Source organism: Cebus imitator, unplaced genomic scaffold (assembly GCF_001604975.1).
Source record: "Cebus imitator isolate Cc_AM_T3 unplaced genomic scaffold, Cebus_imitator-1.0 Scaffold58, whole genome shotgun sequence".
Classification (NCBI taxonomy): Eukaryota; Metazoa; Chordata; class Mammalia; order Primates; family Cebidae; genus Cebus; species Cebus imitator.
In genome coordinates, this window is record NW_016107373.1 from 1,421,530 (window position 1) to 1,434,383 (window position 12,854).

Below are 12,854 nucleotides of genomic sequence, written 5' to 3' on the forward strand. Positions count from 1 at the left end.
AAAAAAAAAAAAAAAAGAATTGTAGGTATTGTCCCCATGATCCACATCCTCATATGACAGATGAGGAAACTGAGACACAAAGCGGTGAAGTCACTTGCCAAGGTCGCGCTGCTGACGTGCGGCAGTGCTGGGCTTCGAACTCAGCAGTCCACAGCACATACCCTCAACCCCTCACACTCCACCCTGGATGCTTCTGGCAAATAAAACAACACGGGTCCCTTTTCCACATGGCACCAAGTGGCATCCGGTGATCTCCCTACCTGGAATGCCACTCCCCTCTCTACTCTGTGAATTCGCCCTCATCATTGTCCTCTCAAACCCTCTGAAACCCTGGGCCATCAGCACTAATAAGCAAGTCTCCAACCCTGGCCGGGCCGTGCGCCCCAGGGCCTCACAGTGCTTCTAATGGCATCCCCAGAGCATAGAAGTGCCTGGTGTGCTTTGAAGAGTGAGTGGAGGGAACAGCGCACGGTCCAGGCTCAGCCTCATGGATCCCGCTGGCAGCACAGCTTAGGCGAGCCAGCTCCCAAGGCCTTTGGGCTGTGCTGGGTGGACAAGTTGCTGGTCTGGGCTGAGCTCTGGTGTCTCAAGAGGCAGCACTGAAACTGATCCCTGATGGGAATGCCGATATGTTTCCCTTCCCATCTCCCAAAGGGGCCCCTTTGTTACAAACCCCTCAAGGGCCCGCTCTTCTCTGATGACTGTTCCCTGTCCTTGCCTTCTCCTGTGTCTGCAGCGGACTCCCGTTCCCCATCTGCTGGAAGAAGCATTTCCCCCTCGTCCCCTCATTCAAAATTAACAACCTCCTCAACTTCCTGACCATGATGCTCCCTCCCCCATCAACCGTCAGGGCCCCTCCCCACTCTCCAGGTTTCCACACTACTCACACAGGGTACAAAGGTCTTTACAGTGGGTTTGGCTTCAAAGGCCCAGAGGATCTGCCTCTGACCAGCTTCATGACCTCAAGATAAGCCTTTTAACCTGTCTGAACCTCAATTTCCTGATCTACCAAATAAGGCTAACGCCCACCCTTGTCTCTCTCATGGGATTGCTGAAGGCTTGAAGGAGAAAGTGTTTGTCCTGGGGACCAATTCCCCAATTTACCAAAAGTTGAAAGAAAGAAAATAAACCCAGAGGCCTAAAAATTAGGACAACTACTTTGGAACACAATTTGGCAACATCTATCCGAGCTGAAAATACACACACCCTGTGACCAAGCACTGGTGGATGGAACACAGAAGGATTGCTTGCAACAGCGAAAACCTGCAAACCACCCCAGGGTCCAGCCACGGGAGCCTGGACAAAGCAGCACACAATGGAATCAGATACGGAGGTTAAAAGGGATCCATGAGAACTCATATTTAGGATGGTTAAATCTCCAAAACAATGCCAAGAGAAAAACCTAAATGCAGAATCTGCCCGATATACCATTTAAACCAGGGTAAAACCACCCAAAACACCACTGGATGTTGTGAGGGATGCATACCGACGTAGGACAATTTTCAAAATAGGCACGAGAACAGCACACACCAAAATCAGAATTGTGGTTTCCTCCGGGGAGGACGACACGGGGGCCTCCATCTCTATCAAAGCAAATATGGCGTCACTCAAAGATCTAACCAAGCTAAGCAATAGGCGTCACCGTATGCTGTACACTTTTCTAACAGCAAGATATTTAATGTGTTTAGAAAGATTTCAAAATGATTTCTTAAAAAGACTCCAGAGGCTGGGCACAGTGGCCCAGGCCTGTAATCTCAACAACTCAGGAAGCCAAGGTGGGAGGATCACTTAAAGCCAGGAGTTCGAGACCAATCTGGGCAACATAGCAAGACCTCATCTCTACAAAAGAGAGACATAAAAAATGAGCTCGGTATGGTGGCCTACAGTCCTAGCTACTCAGGAGGCTGAGGTGAAGGACTGCTTGAGCCTAGGGTTCGAGATTACAATGAGCTATGATTGTGCCACTGTACTCCAGCCTGGGTGACAGAGGGAAGTCCTGGGTCCTACAAAAGACCCCTCGAAGGAGACCAGCCCCCTAGAGCTCCCTGGGTCTACCAGGGATGGTTTTGGCAGCCTGTCCCTCCTGCTGCCTCCCAAGAGTCAGGCCACCTCTTCAGGGCCCTCAGGGTGGATGAGGGTCTCCCCCGAGGGGATGCCTTCCAGAGGTGGGTGGGTGGGTGGCGGCAGGCTGTGTCAGTGGGGTGTGTGTGTGGGTTGGGGAGCAAGAACCAGCCTGCCCCCTTTCACAACCGCCTCCGCCTCTCTCTCTAAAATGTCAGCAAGCTGGGGAAGGGGGGCGGAGAGAGAGGCAAGCTGTTAACCCGCAAGATGCTGGGACGTGGGCGGCGCAGGCCCAGGCTCCCAGACAGCTATTCTGGCATGTGCTGAGATGGGCTCATCCCTGGCAGAGGAGATGCCTCTACGTGAGAGCTCTGAACTGGTGCTCTTCCAGGAGCAAGGGGACGAGGTCTCAGTGTGGAAGGGGAGGGTGCTGGGGCCCTCCCTCTCCCCTCTCAGATCTCTCACCATGAGGCAATGGTGAAGTGACCCCCCTCCTCCAGGCAGACCCCTGGGTGGTATGGGGGCTCCTCTGAGCATGTCCATTGGGTTGTAGGCTCCCTACACCCTTGAAGCAAGGCAAAAGGTCAGGCTTGTCCTCTACTCCAGACCCAGCCAGGAAGCCACATGACAGGCTCACAGCCCCAGTCTCCTTACCAAGGGCCTCTCTCAGTCCAGCCTGCTCCCCTGACTTAAGGAATCTTGGTAGCCATTCTCCCTTGGGGTCCACGTCAGATTACCTCATGGGTCTCATACCACGTGCACAGGAGGCAAAGACCTTTCACTAAACCCCATGGATCACTCAAACCTCTTCTTAGTCCTCCCAGTTTAGGGATGGAAAATAAGAGAAGAAAAGAGTACTCCTAAGTAGAGCAGCCCAGCGTGATGAGATCTTTGGGCTGGGCTCCAGTGTGAGCTGGGGAATCCTGGCCAGGCCCTGGACCTTTCTGAGCCTTGCTTTTCTTATCTGCAAAATGGGCATCAAACCAACTACAAAGTTGTTGTGAAGATCACATGAAACTGATGAATTTACAAGCTTCTGGCAGCTGTTAATCACCGAAGACAGAGGGGCTAGAACGCCACTCCTGTCTCTGTAGCCTCTCCCTCCCCTCCCCAGCCACAGGGCCCTTTGTCTCACTGGAGCCTGCTCTCCCAACCTAGCCACGTCTCTGGTGTTCAGCGAGTAAGGGGGTGAAGAGGAAAGATGGCAGGATGATAGCTCTTCAAGGGCATTTGGCTACTGCTCTGGCCTATCCTCCACACGTGTGACCCGAGTGCCAACCAAGTCCTGTGCTGAGACCCACAGTGCAGGCCGGATGTGCGGCTGACCCCGACATCTAACAGAGGAGAGCCAAGGAGAGCAAGGAATGATTGCCTGGCACCACGCAGGGGTGGCCCAGGAACTCGGGGAGCGGGTCCCATTTTCTGCACACACTGCTCCCACTGCTGACTTAAGAGGGCTGCTCAAGGAGGAGGCAGAGGGGGCAGGGAGGAGAGGGGGGCAGGCTCCTCGCGGGTCCTGTGATCAAGCATGAATGAACATGGCCCTGGAAGTCCAGCGCAGGGGTTCCAGATGACCTCCAGCTAGCTGCAAGACCCTGGCTGAGTCAAGACCACTTGGGTGGGGCTGGGCCTCAGGGAACGGGAGAGGCGGGGCTAGGTGGCTGGAAGGCACCCTCCCAGCCAGTCTTGGGCCCCGCTGATTGGCTACCCGGCAGCTGGGGCGGCAGGTAACTCCCAGCGAATGTTTGCGGGTCGCCGCCAGCCTGCGGACTGGCGGAAGGAGAAGCTCCTCGCCCACCGGGCTCCCACAACGGCAGCTGTCGCCCCCTGGTGTCGCTCCAGCGGCACTGCCGGACAGCCTCCAGGGTCCGCTTCCACACCTTCCAGCTCTCTCCTTAGTATGGGTGGAAGGGCTCTGGACGCCTGCTTCTCAAAGGGGCCCGCACGGCCCGAGACTCAGGACTAACCTATGCCCCCACTTCCTACTTTGCCTCGGGGGCCACTGGCAAATTCTGGAGAGGTCTCCGGGGAGCCGAGGAGGGCAGGCCTGTTTCTCTCACTCTCCCCAGCCCAGCTGCCTGGAGCCTCAGCTTTCTCTCACCAGGGATCACCTAGTCCTTCCTCTGTCCTTGCCTGAGGGGACACCAAGTCTCCTGCTCCTGTGCCAACCGAGAATCCTGGGCAGCTCCACATCCCAGGATCTGACCTTTTTGGAGTATGGCATGGAGACAAAATGACACGAATTGCCATTCTCTCCCCTGATAGCGTTTGGCACAGAGGGAGACCGTGAGAATTCTACCCTGGGTCCCCAGCGGGGCCAGCTCTATACTCTGGCACCTGACCTTGTGTGGGGAGCAAACACAGTGAGATGAACACAGCTCGGCCACTGAGGCCCATTTTTCTTTCCCAAACTGGCTGGAACCCAAGGACTCAGGGTTGTCCCTGCCTCCCACAGCCACCTGGGCTGCTCCCAGCATTAACCCCAGGTGAGACAAACCACTCAAAGAGGCTTCCTTTCACTCCCAGACATCCCGGCGCCATAGACAGGGTTCTCGCCCCTGCGCAAGAGGCGTCCCTCAACACGTCCCTCCCCATTCATTGCAAAACCAACCCAAACAGGGGCTGCTTCTGCCCAGGCTGCCCGCTGGGCACCCTCTGCAGCACTGACTTCAGGGCCATGCTGGCTGGAGCCGTGTGGTGGCGCCTCTAAAGGGGACCCATTGTCTCACACTGGTTCTGCAGGTGTGCCTCCTGCCCTCGGGAAGCTTGTGACTTTCAGCCCGTGAAGGGCAGGGGATGGCGGCACAGACGCTCAGCTCCCAGGGGCTCTGAGGGCCAAGGCTCCTTATGTCTACATGTGTGAGGTGCCAGGTAATTTCTGATGCCCCTGGGGTGTAAAACCAGCTAATCCACAAGCTCTGTGACCTGCCAGGATCGGGCTGCTGGGACCAGGCCAGAGGATAAGCAAGTCCTCCCTCCCGGTGGGTCCTGGAGGAGGAGACAGAGTCCACTTCTCTCCCACTCCTGGCTGCCCAAACCTTAGGTCAACAGAAGCTGAAATGGAAAGGTCCTGCCTGTCCTCCGCTCAGGGTAGAGGAAAACCAACCACCCTGGGATCAGAGCAGAGCCTGTACCTCCTCCTCCTCCTCAGGGAGGAGACTGATGGTTCTGGCAAGGAGAAGCAAGGTGGGATGGAGTCAGGGTGGGAGGAATTCACAAGCTGGGAGGATCATGGCTCACTGAGCTAAAAAAAAAAAAAAAAAGGGGGATGGCAAGCTGCCCCCCCCCCCCGATTCTGAGAGGATGACGCCAGTTGCGTGGGGCAGACGAACTTTAAGGAAAAGCCTCTTTCAGCCCCACAGGGGCTGCCATTCAGAGACTGTCCTACCCAGAGAGGCCAGGATGGCAAACATGTGGCCCAAGTGCCACCAAGACCCCCTTCCTGCCAAGTCCACAGCAGACACTGCTAATTGTTCATGGAACTCTCCCCAGGAACCAGGATCTGCATGCACAATTCTCCACCTGGCTTCAGCAGCCACTGCCGACCTACTTGTTATCTTTGATCTCCCCTTCTAGCCTCGGCCTGTTCATCCATCAGGCCCCTCAGCCCCAAGGCTGGGTGTGCATATGTGGGTGGGGTGGGGAAGGGGAGAGGGCGGGGTGGGATAAATGCAGAGGGTGGAAGTCTGTCTGTCCGTCCGTCCGTCTTGGGAGAAGCAAGAGCTAGGTTAAGAGCCAGCGTGGAGCCTGGGATAAGATGAAGGGCTGGTTTCAGATGGGACATCGAGGACTTTTACCTGAGGCTGCAACAAACAAACAAAGGTAGCAGGACCAGCTAAGCAGCATTGAAGGGGGCAGAGCCCACAGCAGGTATACGATTCCACATTTCCACACATCTGCCCCCAACCCCCACCCCTTGGCCCCATCAAGTCAAGAGGAAGGAGGCCAGTCCCAATGAGCGCCGGTTCTCGGAGCTCCCAGGCCTGTCAGGAGGAAGCATTTTCCCTTGCTGCTCTCTGCCTGATTCCTCTGGGTTCTCTGGTATTCATTTCTGAAGGCCCTACTATCTATCCAGCACAGGGCTCCCAAACAAAGTGACCCGTGCTTTCAGGGTTGCTGCTGAATTTTCTTTCCTCTCATCAGGCATCCGATAAGAGAACTTACACTCCCCAGGGTGACAGACTTCTGTGCTTCTCAAACTTAGTGGCACATCAGAATCCACCTGGGAAGCTTTAAACAATGCCTGGGCCCCACCTCCAGACCTGGCGAGTCAGACACACCAAGGCTAAGATCTAGGAACCGGTATTTCTTAAAGCTCCCTTGACCACTGTGATGTTCTGTTTGGGATCCTGAATGGAGAACGGGATGTGGATTTTGGAATTACACCAACTTGCCTTCAAACCTGATCTCTACCTCTTCCTTGCTATGTGACTCTGGGCAAATCCCTTCTGCCTGTGTTCCTTTCACCTACAAAAATGGAGAAACACGGCAGGTGCGGTGGCTCACACCTGGAATCCCAGCACTTTGGGAGTCTGAGGCGGGAGGACTGCTTGAGGCCAGGAATTCAAGACCAGCTTGGGCAACGCAGTGAGATCCCATCTCTACAAAAAATTGTTTTATACAAAAGGAAGCATACCACCTACCCTGCTTATTTTAGAGAATTACATAAAGGTATCTGTGGGTTCTCTTGCTTCTTGTTCTTCCTCCCAAATGTGCTCATCGCTACACATACAAACCGGTGCCCTTCAGAAGGGGCACAGCCACAGGTCAGAAGAACCCAATACTTGATGCCCTGAGGGCAGCGACAGGAAGCCTCTGATGGTGCCCCTCCCTCCCCCTGCGGAGCCTGTGAACACTGGAGGCTACATCCTGCAGAGCTGGGTGTAAACTGCTCCATCTTGCAGGCCTGTGGGTGACAAAACAGAGCTACTGGAAGTTTCACTCCCTGCCCTGTTTTATATGACATTGAAGCCTGCGTGGTAACACAGGAGCCCACGGAGCTCCATCTGCCAATGTAAGAATCTAGATCTGTGTGTTTGCTCACAGGCGAGAGTGCAGGTGCAAACAGTGGGCCCTGGCCAGGGGAAGGCAGGCGGAGGGCACAGGTCAGCATCACAGGTACGCCAGCCTGTACCGCAGGCAAAAACGGCCAATGTTATTGGTGGGTAAAGTCTACCCAGGGAAGGGGCAGGGCAACGCTGGGGGCGGGGGGGAGGGGGGCGGGAGTGGTGAATGCCACCAAGTCTGGGCAGCTGCAGAAAGTGAGAATGAGGCCTTGGGCAGACTCCAAGTGTTCAGAGTTCAGTCTGAGATGGCTCTGGGGTCCTTGGCTGATTGGCTGCAAGCTCCTTGGCCACCAGGGAAGGGCAGGAATCAGTCAGGAAGGAACTCAGGGAGCCAGGTCAGGTACTCCTGGGGCCTCACGTCCCTTACCTTACACCACTGGCTTCGAGAGCGGGCCGGCGGCTCACAGCCAAGACGAGCACACTCCCGTGAACTGCATGCACTGTATTTCCATACCCTCCCCCCAGTTCCTCGCTGGAGTCCTGGTCAAAGCTCTGTCACAGGCAAAAGATGGTGACATTTGGAGTGCTGAGGGAGGGGACAAGATGAAGCCTGAACAGTCTGCACAGACTCCAGACTCCAGCCCACCCCATCTCTTTCCCAGCATGGGCTGGAAAAGTCATAGAGGGAAAGATGCTGCTGGTCTAGCAGAGGGAGGGGCTGGGGTCTCCCTGCTACTTAAGAGCAAGGTAGGGCAGATGATCAGGCACCCTCAACTCCAAGGCGAGGCTTCACATGTTCAACAATTAAACCAGCGACCAGAGCTTGGGGACAAGCCATGTGTCGTGACGGTATCAACGGGGCTGCGTTCTACAGATGCCACGCAGTGGTGGTAGGCAACCGGGCCCCACGAAAGTCCAAAGGGCGGTATGATCCCCACCTCAGTGGTGCCAGGAGGCTCAGAGAGGCCCTGTTCTATCAGTGCCAAGAAGGAGTGGGTGACCAGTTTGGGGGCCCTACCTGCTGGTGCCGGGGGGCTGGGGTGATTCCATCTCCCTGCTGGAGGGTCGGGAGCCGACCCTGTCACGGTGCTACACGAGGCGCACTAGACTGCCTGTGCCAGGGAATGACCCCCATCCGGTGACAGTGCCAAGGCGATCGATCCCACCCGTGTCCCGGCCCTGGTGGACGACCCCCAATGGGTGCCCACGCCAAGACGGCTCGTGCCGCCGGTGCCAGCATCTCCCCGACTCGGTGTCAGTGCCGAAGTGGTCCGGACCGCCGGCGGCGGAAGACTGTCCCCCAGTGCGGCCACGGTAACCTGCCGGTGCCTTGGTGCCCGCCCCGCCGCTGCCCCGCTCACCTGTGCCCGAAGAGCCGAAGCCCCGGGAAGCGCCGCTTGTTGAGTCGCCGCGGCGCCTTGTCCGGCTCAGGACCAGCGTCGCGCTCGGAGCCGCTGGACGAGGCGGAAGCCGACTCGGAGTCGCTGCTCCGGGCCTCGGGGCTGCCGTCCCGCGGCTCCATCCGGCCCTAGCCCCGGCCGGCGGCGGGCCCACGGGAGACGCCCATGCCGGGCCGGCGGCCGGGGCTCAGTACGCCCGCTCCGCGCCGCCCGCCACCACCATGGCGCGCGCTCGCTCCGCCCGCTCCGCGCCGCGCGCCCCCGCGCCCCACGCCCAGGTGCCCGGGAAGCGGCTGCCGCCGCCGCTCCAGGAAGTGCCGCCAGCCGCGGCCGCAGGACCCCGCATAGCTGGCCGGGCCGCTGCCTGCCCGTCGCCGAGCACGCCCCCTCGGCCGTGCGGCGGCACCGGGACCGCAGCGCCCTCTGCCGGACACCCGCTGCGCCGCAGTCAGCCGGGGCGGCCCGAGGGGCGGGGCGGATAATGGGCGGGGCAGCAGAAAAGCCCCGCCCCCAGCCCGCCCGGCCCGCCTGGATGGAACTGAATCTCCCCGCCTGGCACACTCGCGCTGCGCGCACCCAGACGCACAGTCTTTCCCCCGCATCCCTCCGCCACCAAACAACTGCAGGCTCACAAGTGTACACTCGCGAGGGCTGCTGTCACCACCCCCTCTCTGCTCTCACACACCCTGTGCCTACTCACAGCCGCTCACAATCTCCACCCATACCCCCTTGGCTCTCCCAAAGCGCACCCAGGGGAACAAAAATCACACAGTGCTCCCCAGGCACGCAGAACAAACACACCCCTTACACAATTATGCCCACTCATTCCTCAAACGAACACTTCCCACCCCAGCCTCTCACACTCAGTGACCAAAGTCATTTAATAACTCGTATGCACACCAACAAAGAATTCACACGTTTCTCCTACGAAGTCATCCTTCCACAGCTATCCACAGTGGTTCCCAACCTTCTCACCCATGCCCAACACATCGCATTTCCCTGACATCATATTCAACAGAACCCATAGATCTCATGTGCTATGGGAATCACCTGCGTAGCCCTTCCACACTCACAAATAAGGATATTCACATAGAAGGACAATAGGTACCACACTCCCATTCACAAGCACACATGCCCACACAGAACCCACACATCTTTCTCTACATGCAAATTACCCCCAGGACAATGGTTACTGGTTGCCACAACCCTCACATATATGTATGTGTGTCATACACACATACTCGTATCCAGAAATATATCTCACATGCACACACAAAGACACCCCCGAATGCAGCCGAGGTCATCCCCCTCCAGAAATGAGAGCAATTGGAACCCAAGCAGTCACCTGTGGGGGCACACCCATTACACACACCTGGGCAGCCTCTGATGGCCCCCGTTGGGCTGACGAAGGGAGGCCAGGAGCTGGGGAGTATGGTCTTCCACCTCCCCAAACCCTACCACCCTGCTGCCCCCACCAGCTGCCCACTATTTCTGTGTGCATGCCTCTCTGCCAAGCCACATCCTGTGTCACCTTCACTTTCATCCTCCCCTCTTGGGTTCTGCAGTCTGTTTTCCAGCCTTCCTCAGCCACAAGCAGCCAATGCTCGGGGCTATGACCTGAGGGCAAGCCTGTGATTTTGAGGAAGAACCAGCACCCAGAGGCGGAGAACCCTCTCTCAGTTTCCTTCAAGTTTCCTGCAAGTTGGGAGAAGGGCTGATCAGGGAGGTGGGGCTCCAGCCCTCCAGCCAGCAACTGGTGCCAGGGTGGCCAGGAGGAGGGCAGATCAATCCCCAAGTAGGCCTGACACTGACCTCTGGGGTGCGTGGGTCCCTTTGAGGAAGTTTCTCAGTGGCTTTTATTCCAAGCTCTGAGAGAAGAGATCAGAGGCAACTGAAGACCCACTGAGTCTCCACAAGGCCTCACAGGTGGGTCAGAAATTTCCAGCATCCAGTGCCACACTCCTGGTGGGGGTCCTTTTCCCAGATGCCCGGACTGCTAGCTTGCTCAACTCCTGGCCTCTTTCGAGATCAGTCCTCCTACACAGTCCAGACCCCAGAGCTCCCTGCACCCTGCCAATAACTCAATAACTCCTTTGCCCTGCTCTGTGCCTCTGCAGAGTGCTGGATGACGGATGGGTGACCCTACTTTTGCCACCCCTGCATCTCAGATAAAAGGCTCATAGAGGGACAGAGGTCCCCATGCCCACTCCTAGGCCACCCCTTGTACCTACTGTGTCTGGGTTGCCTCGGCTGGGATCTGTGGCACGTCCCAGGAGCGGTAGCGCCACATCTGCCTCAGTGCCCCCGGCTGCTCCCCTTCTTCTGTCCCCAGCGCCTCCACCGGGCCCAGAGCTGAGGCCTCATTGCAACTTTCCCCGGCACTCTGGCCAGCCCCCTGTGCGCTCATCCTGCCCAGCGACTCTCTTCCTCTTTCGGCACTTCCTGACGGGGGTGGGGTGGGGGGGCCCTGCTAGAGGCCGCTGGCCGCCCAAGCTGAGGACCACAGGCTCGAGGCTCATAGGCGCCTTCCGCTGGCTGGGGCCAGCTGCCGCGAAGAGCTGCATGGGAAGGCAAGGGGCAGGTGGGGACAAGCCCAGCCCAGCAGCCAGGAGGCAGCCATGGGGCTTGCTTGGGCTGGAATCTGCACCTGGGCTCCTGTCTGGTTTTCCTCTCCATTTAACCTCTCTGATTTCACCTCTTGGTCCTGCTGAGGTCTCCCACTTTATGACAACCACTGGGTACAGTGGCTGGGTGTACTCTCTCCCTAGCAATTCTGTGTGCAGCATACCATCTTACACAGCGCCGGGCACACAGGATGGTGTAGTGAAATGAACAACAAGGATGGAGCCTGGAGACACGGGCTTGTGTCCTGTTTCTGCCTCTTATCAGCACTGTGTGGCCTGGATCCAGTCATAAACATATCTGAGTCCTCTAAATCACCTTTGGGACAAGGCAGGCTATAAATAAACTTATGAATACATGTGTCAGGGAGCTTTTCTGAGCCTCAGTTTTCTCATCTGTAAAATGGAGTAATAGGCTGGGCACAGTGGCTCACAACTGTAATCCCAGTACTTTGGGAGGCTGAGGTGGGAGAATCATCTGAGGTCAGGAGTTAGAGACCAGCCTGGTCAACATGGTGAAACCCTGTCTCTACAAAAAATACAAAAATTAACTGGGCGTAGTGGCAGCCGCCTGTAATCCCAGCTACTAGGGAGGCTGAGACAGGAGACTCACTTGAACCCAGGAGGTGGAGGTTGCAGTGAGCTGAGATCATGCCTTTGCACTTTAGCCTAGGTGACAACAGTGAAACTCTGTCTAAAAAAAAAAAAAGGGAGTAATAATTGAGCTAATGGTGTTATCTGAGGAATAAAGAAGAGATAGGAGGGTTTACAAATTAATTCATTCACTAAATACTTATGGAATGCCTTCTGTGCATCGGGCACCGTATTGGAGAGCATAGCTCTAAGCAAGGAAACAGGACTCTATCCTCACAGGCCTTAGATTCTAGTGGGGAAGACATTCAGGAAACAATCTACATATGATATAATGTCCGTTAACAAGATGCGCCATAAAGATTGGGAGGCCAAGGTACGAGGATCACTTGAGATCAGGAGTTTGAGACTAGCCTGGCCAACATGGTGAAACCCTGTGTCTACTAAAAGTACAAAAATTAGCTGGGTGTGGTGGTGGGCACCTGTAATCATAGCTACTTGGGAGGCTGAGGCAGCAGAATCGTTTGGATTCGGGAGGCAGAGGTTGCAGTCAGCTGAAATCACACCACTGCATTCCAGCCAGGGCGACAAAGTGAGACTCCATCTCAAAAAAAAAAAAAAAAGGCTGGGTGTGGTGGCTCATGCCTGTAATCCTAGCACTTTGGGAGGCTGAGGCGGGTGGATCACTAGGTCAGGAGTTCGAGACCAGCCTGGCCAAGATGGAGAAACTCCCTCTCTACTAAAAATACAAAAAATGAGCTAGATGTGGTAGTGGGTGTCTGTAATCCCAGCTACTTGGGAGGCTGAGGCAGGAGAATCGCTTGAACACAGGAGGCAGAGGTTGCAGTGAGCTGAGATCCTGCCACTGCACTCCAGCCTGGCGACGGACCAAGATTCCATCTTCCCCACCCTCCCCCCTCCCAAAAAAAAGTGCTAGAAAGGAAAATGAAGGCCGGGCGCGGTGGCTCAAGCCTGTAATCCCAGCATTTTGGGAGGCCGAGGCGGGTGGATCACGAGGTCAAGAGATCGAGACCATCCTGGTCAACACGGTGAAACCACGTCTCTACTAAAAATACAAAACATTAGTTGGGCATGGTGGTGCGTGCCTGTAATCCCAGCTACTCAGGAGGCTGAGGCAGGAGAATTGCCTGAACCCAGGACGCGGAGGTTGCGGT

General features: G+C 56.5%; 1 protein-coding gene across 7 annotated transcripts in view; it reads right to left on the reverse strand.

Annotated features, from left to right (window-relative positions):
• DGKZ (diacylglycerol kinase zeta) overlaps positions 1-12,854 on the reverse strand; it is a 50,402-nt gene that overhangs the window by 24,037 nt on the left and 13,511 nt on the right. For 2 of the 7 annotated variants that reach the window (XM_017529318.2, XM_017529317.2), the window contains exon 1: positions 8,429-8,828. The exons of 2 other annotated variants lie outside the window; for them this stretch is intronic. In XM_017529318.2, the coding sequence (XP_017384807.1) occupies positions 8,429-8,589 (161 nt within the window). In that variant the 5' untranslated portion in view covers positions 8,590-8,828. Of the gene's footprint in view, positions 1-8,085; positions 8,247-8,428; positions 8,829-10,698; positions 11,005-12,854 lie in introns of those variants that run through there. 3 more of the 7 variants (XM_017529315.2, XM_017529316.2, XM_017529320.1) reach the window with 3 other exon arrangements.